Raw genomic sequence first — 9,425 nt, 5'->3', positions numbered from 1 at the left:
CAAGAAGCTTTCATTCCAAGGATACAAGGATGGCTAAATGTATGCAAATCAATAAGTCGGGTGACACATTTAAATGGATTTAAATTTAAGTAAATCATACAATCAACTCAATGGAAAGCCTTTGGGAAAATTCAGTATCCTTTACACGGAGAATATCTCGAAGAAACCATTAACAACAAGACTATATATTGAGAATTCCCATCATGTCCCACTTGGGTGTGATGATGGCTACAGTACCTTGCTTTCTGACCAGCAGATCTGTCTGAAGCAATCCTGTTGAACTGTCAAAATATGAGGCTGTGTGGGGCTGGCAGGCGCGAGCCGATCTGGGCACTCATACGCATGCGCGGCCCCCTCCCTCTACCACCCGCCTTCTAACACCTTCTTCAGTTGGTAAACTCCAGAGTCTGCCACCTCCTGCTGAGCTGCGCCGCAGAGGTGGTGACTCTGGATGGGCATCCTCCTCCACAATAATCAGCCTGCCTGCATGTGGTCTGCCAGCCAAAGCTCCGAGAAATCCCAGGTGCCTGGTACAGCAGCAGAAGCTACCTAAGCAATGGCGTCCATCAGGAAGAAATTGGTGATCGTGGGAGATGGAGCTTGTGGAAAGACATGCTTGCTCATCGTCTTCAGCAAGGACCAATTTCCTGAGGTTTACGTTCCCACAGTATTTGAGAACTATGTGGCTGATATCGAAGTGGATGGGAAACAGGTGGAGTTGGCCCTGTGGGACACAGCTGGACAAGAAGACTATGATCGCCTGAGACCCCTCTCCTATCCGGACACTGATGTCCTCCTGTTGTGTTTCTCCATTGGCAACCCTGATAGCTTTGGGAACATCCCACAGAAATGGACTCCAGAAATCAAGCATTTCTGTCCCAACGTGCCAATCATCTTAGTTGGGAGCAAGAAGGATCTTAGGAATGACAGGCACATAAGACTAGAGTTAGCCAAGAGGAAGCAGGAGCCGGTAAAACTTGAACAAGGCAGAGATTTGGCGAACAGCATTGGTGCTTTTGGGTACGTGGAGTGTTCTGCAAAGACCAAAGATGGAGTGAGGATGGTATTTGAAATGGCCACAAGGGCTGCTCTGCAAACGAATCGCGGGAAGAAAAAGCCTGGGTGCTTCATCTTGTGAAGCCTTAAGTGCAAGCACAGCCCTGGTGCAGTTAATTTTCAAGAGCTATTTCATAATCTTACTGTGTAGTTGCTAACCATCTCTTTATGTATATGTCCGAGACTAAAAATCATAAGTCATCTTGCTACCAGTGATTAGAAGGCAACCATGATTACTAATGCTGTCCAATCTGTCTGACCTCCCAGGATCCTGACTCTAACAGACCCGAAACATCAAGCACTAGGTGAAGAATTTATCATTTCTAGAAAAAGAAATGGTAGCTTTATTATTAGACTGTAAGTACTTTCTGACATGGCCAACCTATCATCTGTCTGCTGCAAAGAATTCTGAGTCACCAGACTTTACTCTATAACAACTTTGATTGCCATCTTTATTTTTGATGAAATGTTTCTCCATGCAGCTGTGGTAGAGTAGGCGATCTGTGATTTCTTGCTAGTTACTTTATAGTTGTTATGCAGTTAGTGCACGTTAATGGATGTTACCAGGAATAAGAACATCTACACCAGACTAGATATAGCATTTTTGGTATAATTGGATTCCCTAATACCAATATTTGTCATTTCCTCAGCAAGTGGTTGAAAGAAAAAATTTCGAAATAAAGTCAAATGAAAAATTAATTTTTAAATTTCCATTTTCCCTTTCTCTGATACAGTATAGCCATTCTCCTCCTTTAAGCCCTTCACAACGAGTATATCTTTCCAGAACTTGGCTAAGTAAATAGGAATCAGGTTTCATATCGTAAGGCAATAAGCCCTTGAAAGAGGCGTAGCCCTTCTCATCTGGTCTGCAGGGTCTGGATCTAAGTCACAGTGCTTCCCAGGGGCACTGTTCTTATGAATGGCATGGGGTGTAAAGGTGGTCTTTGTCTCCAAGATGACTGAAATTTTTTTCTGTATGAGTTAATTTTTCCAACTAAAAGAATAAATACAGTTTCTTAAGTGTATGTATGCAAGTTTGTGTGTATATGGGGGGGGTGGAAGCTGTATAGCCAACATTACACTCAATGCATTCTCATTGAAATAGGAAGTTAAACAAGGTTTTCCATGTCCTCCATTCTTATTCATCATAATGTTAGTGTTTAGGGCAATAGGCAAAAGGAAAAGTGAAGAAAAGTAATAGGAGAGAAATGAGTCGTGTTATCATGAAGTTCAGATGACATAATCCGATACTGAAGAGATCTCAATGACTTTACAAAAAAAAAAAAGAAGGAATCTTAGATTTGCTAACACTTAGTAGCAGAATATAGCATCAGCACACAATGCTCACTAGATTCAATTTGGGATGGTCCAGTGGGTAGGGCTTACCATATGAGCCTGGTGACTCCATTAAAACACTGGATGCAGCGGTGGCATCTCAAATTCCTGCACTGCTATGGTCATGTAGGACAAGGAGAGAAGAGGATCTGCTGGAAGCTTGTGGGTTTCTGCATGTGCAGTTTGGGAGCAGCTGGTGGGAGGCAGACTCTTCTTTCTACATATGAGTGATGAAGGCAACATAATACTGAAATACTTGCACGTTCATGTTTGTTCATAACATCCAAGCAAAGGGATCAGGCTAGATTGCCAATAAGATGAGTAGATAAAGTAAATGTATGTATACTCAATGGAGCTTTATTGAGATTTAAAGAAGATAAGAATAAAATTATGTCATTTTCAGGAGACAGATGCAACTGAATATATATTTTATGTCTTTGGCTTTGGGGTTACCCAGCATATTATGTTTTAAAACATCACAAAGTGACTTATGTAACTTGTAATAAGAATGAAATGTCTACCCAATGCTCTTGTAGACTTAGCTCAAGAGCCTTCCACAGAGAAGACTGAAACCAGATTTCTTTCAACAGAGTGGGAAAAGATATGGGCAAAGAGAAAGAACTCAGGCAAGAATGTTCAGTTTGCAAATTGAACAAAGAAGAAATAATGAAGTCCAGGGTTTCCCTGTTCTTGTCATTTCAGTGCAAACACCAGATATTTTCAGATGAGGTACACAACAATCCTATCCTGATAAATAAACTTTATTCTCTGGGAATACATTTGTTGTGTATCATGGGGACCACCACCAACTTTTCAAATACCACAAATATGTAAATGTAAGTAAACATGTATAATAAATATAGCATAACTACAATCTGGCAACAGCATTAGATCACATTGCTAGCAACAAACACTGAGACATGACTGCAATAATGACACATTCATTTTATTTTTAAATAAACCTGTCTAATTTTTAAAAGTATTTAGATGGTTTATAAAACATTTTCTCTATGACGATGTTCAATAAAGGACAACTAAGAGGATTAAATGCCCGAGACCTCAGGAAGCCTTGGTTGGAAGGCCATTCCCTGGACATAACCCTCTGTACAATGTGACTATTTACTCATTTTGAAAGGGAAAAAATATACTCAAAAGTTATATTTCCCTAACATACTTCACATCAAATTCCTGTTTTCCATAGGTTGATTTTGCATTTCCATTATTTCTAACATTATTTTAATAGTAGTCAGGTTTTCTTGAAGATAAATGTTATCCTTGCTACTGGTTCGGGAGGGTATGAGACTCAGCATCTTCAAAGCAATTAAAGTTATCCAAAGGTCTGCACTCTGTATTTTCTGAATCTTTGAAGAGGATAAAACGTAATAAGACTCCATTATGAATATTTGGCCATTTGTCTCTTTACCAAATCAATTCTTTTTTTTTTTTCTTCTGTTTTTTGAGACAAGGTTTCTCTGTAGCTTTGGAGTCTGTCCTGGAACTAGTTCTTGTAGACCAGGCTGGCCTCGAACTCACAGAGACCTGCCTGCCTCTGCCTCCGGAGTGATTGGATTAAAGGCATGTGCCACCACTGCCCACATACTTCTTTTCAATATCTAAAGTATCATCTCTATTGCATGTATTAATTCTCTCTACCCACCATGAAAGAGATGCTTGCCCTGGTCTTGACATAGAGTATTTGTTGGTCAACACTCTGAAGACAATAAATAGGGATCAAAGAAAGTGTGGTATAGACCATACAGAAATTTGCCTTTCTCAAATTAATCATTGTTCACAACTGATAAAATACAACAGTGACTTATTGTCCTCCTGGTGATACAGTCTGGAACTTCAGTATCCTGGGAAATGTTGTTCAGTCCTGCTCAGTGACTACTAAGTTCCTGCAGGCTACGATGCAACTCAGAGGAACACTTGATATACTCAGACTTTCTGGGGCAAAGCCTGAATCACAAGGCATCTCAGAAATCATGAATTATCTGTTTCCTGCTGTGATAGTGTCTCATCATACATTGTGCAACAAGCTCACTGCCCAGGTACACAATGAGGTCTAATTTACTTGTGGTGCATTTTGCACATAGATGGCTACCATAGTTCAGATTCCCAGACAATTTATTGACATGGGATTCCCCTCTGTATGCTGATATCATTGGTTTTAAAAGAATCTGTTTTGGCCAGTATAACAGAGGTAGGCAGGGAAAACTAAACTGAATGCTGGGAGAAAGAAGGCAGACTCAGAAGAAGACATGTTGCCCAGATGGAAACAGATGCCACAACTTTACTTGGCAAGTTACAGCCTCGTAGCGGGATACTGAGATTAATGGAGATGGGCTAGTTTAGTATACAAGAGTTAGCCAGAAATACGCTTAAGTTATTGGCCAAAGAGTATTTCAGATAATATGCTTTTTGTGTGATTATTTCGGGACTGAGCACCGGGAACTAACTAGTGGCATCCTACTACACTTTATTTGTAAGCTTTATTTATAAATAAGTAGTCTGTTTCAGCAAAATGCAATGGTGTATGAATGCCCTTCACTGGCTCACAGCTATAAGACATGTGACTTCCATAATTTTAGAGGGAGCTTCCATGTGGCTTTCTAGTCACTCAACAGCTAATGCAAATTCCGGTCAGATTGCTTCTTGTAAGTGATAAGGACCTGTACATGGCTCAAATACTTCCAAATCCTATACATGATAATAATTAAATAATTATTAATTAAATTAATAATTTAAAAACATAATTCTTTTTTACAATACAGATCTTTAGAACAAGCACAAACTTCAAAACAAAAATTGACTGGGATGGCAAGACAGAGGCAGTACAATTACTATCAAAGCATCATTCTGAGCTGTAAAGAATTCTCATAAGCTTCTGGACAACAACTGACATTAGTTTCCTTAAAAAGTCATGAGTCCATTTGTTAGATGTCACACTGGGTTTATCACATGACCTTTTATGAACTGGAGGGACTGTGGCATCTTCATTTGCTTCTAAACATCATACCTATCTGAAAGATGGATTGTTGTCCAATTCTGATCACTATACCTCCTCAGATAGATAAATGCATTAAAAATCTCTCTAAGGAAATCACAGGCTAACAGTAAATTAGTAATGCAAACAAAAGCAACCAACATAGAAGATGGTAATGCTGCCTATTGTTTCTATGATTGTTGTTTGTCAATGCCATCACAAGATAGGAAAGGTGATGAGATACAAAACTGAAATCTGAAATTATCATGTCTATTTGAATTCACTATTTTTATCAAATTAAGACTTTAGTATTCAACTTTAAATACTTTTTAGGTTCATTGTTTTATATGTTTTACAATATTAAGCATATTGTATAGTGGCATATATGCATATTTTATAAATGAATTGAGGATTACACATTCAAAAATTATTGTTATTGTTATTGGCAATAAGTGTACCTCTGAAGATAAGTAAAATTATACCGAAAACTAAAGTAGTTCTGAATTATATCTTCATAACAAGCTCCTGCAAAGTGAGGCACTCTTTTCAAGACAGAATGATCATCCTATTGAAACAAAATATAAAGATTATTCTGAAAACATGTTTGCAAATATTATAGGTATATTCTCTCTATATAGATAAACTCACAGATAAATGAAACCATATACATAAACATGTACAGGCACTTTGTAAAACAATAAGTACTATATGATTTTCTTTGGGTTCACTTTCTTATTTAGCTTCTATAGGATCACACATTATATGCTTAATGTCTTTTATTTTATGGCTAGAAACCGATTATGAGTGAGTACATCCCATGTTCCTCTTTTTGAGTCTGGGATACCTCACTCAGGATAGTGTTTTCTATTTCCATCCATTTGCACGCAAAATTCGAGAAGTCATTGTTTTTTACTGCTGAGTAGTACTCTAATATGTATATATTCCACACTTTCTTCATCCATTCCTCCATTGAAGGGCATATAGTCATCCGCATGGAGAGGGGGAAGTAGACAAGATTCCAGGGCAAAAACTGGGAACTTGCGGGTGAGGTGGCATGGGGCAAAGGGGAAATGGGATGAGAAATATGAGAAGGGGAGGATGGGAAGAGCTCGGAGGATTGGGATGGTTGGGATATAGGAAGGATGGATACGGGAGCAGCGAAGTATATATCCTATCTAAGGGAGCCATCTTAAGGTTGGCAAGAGACTTGACTCTTGAGGGGTTCGCAGGTGTCCAGGAATATGTCCCCAGCTGGTACCTTGGGCAACTAAGGAGAGGGAACCTGAAATGACCCTATCCTATACTGATGAATATCTTGCATATCACCTTAGAACCTTCATCTGGCGATGGATCGAGGTAGAGACAGAGTCTCAATTTGGAGCAACGGTCTGAGATCTTAAGGTCCAAATGAGGAGCAGAAGGAGGGAGAACATGAGCAAAAAATCAGAACCACGAGGGATGCACCCACCCACTGTGACAGTGGAACTGATTTATTGGGAGCCCACCAAGGCCAGCTGGTCTGGGACTGAATAAGCATGGGTTGATTCCGGACTCTCTGAGCATGGCGGTCAATGAAGACTGATGAGAAGCCAAGGACAATGGCACTAGGTTTCGATCCTAATACATGAACTGGCTTTGTGGGAGCTTAGCCTGTTTGGACGCTCACCTTTCTGGACGTAGATAGAAGGACCTTGGTCTTCCCGCAGGGCAGGGAATTTGGACTGCTCTTCAGTATCGAGAGGGAGGGGGAATGGAGTGGGGGGAGGAGAAGAGGAGTGGGGATAGGGGGAGGGAAGTGGGGGGAGGGCAATATTTGGGAGGAGGGGAGGGAAATGGGAAATGGGGAGCAGGTGGAAATTTTAATTAAAAAAGAATAAAAATAAATAAATAAGTAAAAAAAAAAACAATAAGTACTAAAAGCTTTGTTAAGTACATGGAAGTGTAAGGTTTTGCCCTATTTTCCAGGTAGCCTGTGAAATAGAATTCTACCAGAAGACCCAGAATTCCTTGGTTAGACAATAAAGACATTTTGGTACTCATAGCAGCTCCTGCAGTTTTTCACCTACTCCCGAGTACTAGATCCTATGAGAAGTGCTTTTATTCCAGCAGATGTACCTTAAAGAAGAATGCAGGGATTCAAGAACCCCAGATTTTATAATGTGCCTATCTTAATTCAAAGCTAGACACTTTCTCTCGTTTGGGGAATAATTAAACCTGCCCTGTACTCTAGAATGCGACATCACAGTGGTCCAAGTCTACTAAACAAACATTCCTAAAGTATTACTCCAGAATAAAGGGAGTCACGGCTTCTAGCCCTGTGGCATGCAGAAATGGAAAAGATTTGTCTCCCAGCCATGCCAGAAAATGTATTCCCAGCACATGGACTGAGCAGGGTGCACAGCAGTGCTCAGCACAATCATCTGGCCTTTAATTCTCCAAAGGCAAAAGAAAACACTAAGGCATGTTTAACGTATGGACATTTCCACATCACCTTTCCTGGAAAGCACATGTTTCCTATTTTGAGGTCACCCTGACACACACCCTGCTGGAGAGCATCAGGACTGAGCTTGCTTCCTGGGAACTGTGCTGCCAACTGACTCTGAGTCCTGCGGAAAGCTGAGTAATGGAGCATTAAATGCCAACAATCTGGCTATCACAAGGTCTTAATCTCTTTAAGCCCCACAGGGATCAAGGCAAACATCAAACTAAGCACACCAAATGTGATTTCAGATAATTCTTGAGGCAGGAAAAGCCTAAAACACTGGTGAGAGCATGTGAAGCTCAGAATTATTTGTATTATAAACAGCATATTAAGATATCGTCCTCTCGGGCAGCATTGTGGGAGTATTGCCAGCCATCCCATCAGGCTGCCATGTACTCACTCGGGGCATGGGCAAACAAGGACGCCAAATGCAAACAGAGTTACAGAGCACGCGTGCAATGGGCTTACCCAGGACTTCAGACGTGGCGAGGAGGAGATTAGTTTCATCTACATGGGATGCATGAGGAGGATTTAGTTTCATCTACATGGGAGCTTTGTAGTTTTGAAGTGGAATTTTACTTTGCCTTCTATAGTAGGGTGTGTGTTGGGTGATACGGGGCATAATTATTATTTTTTTAATTGTATGCCTTTGAATATGGCTGAGATTCTAGTGGAGAAACATAACTTCTCAATTGTCCAATATTTGAATCTTGGTTCTTCAAACCAAGTTATTCCTCTGATGCTTTCCTCCTTTATATTTTGTCTGCAAATATAAATAATTACATATATATATATCATATACAATTATGGGAAAAATTTTAAAGAGTATATTTAAAACAGTTCAGAGTGTAGCATACAGAAGAAACTCAAGATGGCTTATAGAGTGATTGTGGCCCACTCTCTGCTGTGTTTGAATTTTGGCTGATACCTCTCTGTGACTGTGGCTCTTTGTGTCACGGACTGGCCATGACAAGCCAGTCCTCAGATAGCCCACTTCAGACTAGTGTCAGAGAGAACAATAGCTTCCCAGAGCAGCTTCTCTCTGAAATGCTGCACTTTTCTTCTAGCTTTGTGTTTACATTATAATCTTCTATATGGTGAGCTGCAGGAGGAAGGCGTCATTTGAGAGAATCTACACCAGCTCCCTAGGTAGGAGACACACAGAGAAAGAAATGTTGATGAGCCCTGTGTGAGAGATGTACCCCATCAGCTGCAAACGTGTATGTGTGCGATTAACAGGAGGGCTTTAATGTGGATATAATTACCATATGCCTGTGGAGGCCATAATGTTTCTAACCCACATTATCTGCCCACATTTACAGCATAAACTAAACAGCGCTAAGTAATGTGGTTTATTTCATCAGCACAGACCCTTCTTTCTCTTGCCAACGCAGCCAGTTCTGGCTCTCTACTGGGTACACAGAGTTTGTGAACTCTTTTTGTGAGAAAATTGGTTTCGCTTATATAATTACTATTTCTTGCATTTTATTTCAACTCTGCATGTGGGAAAAATGTGTGTAGATGCAGCTTATTGGACACATTTTCCAAAGCTGCATTAACAAGACA

General features: G+C 40.1%; 1 protein-coding gene across 2 annotated transcripts; it reads left to right on the top strand.

The window, feature by feature from the left end:
* Positions 1–556: 556 nt before the first annotated feature.
* Positions 557–1,138, top strand: LOC130875226 (transforming protein RhoA-like). Of its 2 annotated transcripts, XM_057770999.1 has the most exons (2): positions 557–712; positions 965–1,138. In XM_057770999.1, exons 1-2 carry the CDS (start codon positions 557–559, stop codon positions 1,136–1,138), a joined length of 330 nt encoding a protein of 109 aa, XP_057626982.1. The 2 variants fall into 2 exon arrangements, with proteins under 2 accessions (XP_057626982.1, XP_057626975.1); XM_057770992.1 differs by having other exon boundaries at positions 557–1,138.
* The last annotated feature ends 8,287 nt before the right edge of the window (positions 1,139–9,425 follow it).

This window comes from Chionomys nivalis, chromosome 1 (assembly GCF_950005125.1).
Source record: "Chionomys nivalis chromosome 1, mChiNiv1.1, whole genome shotgun sequence".
NCBI lineage: Eukaryota > Metazoa > Chordata > Mammalia > Rodentia > Cricetidae > Chionomys > Chionomys nivalis.
The sequence above is the reverse complement of the archived record's forward strand: the minus strand, read 5'-3'. Positions and strand labels throughout refer to the sequence as shown.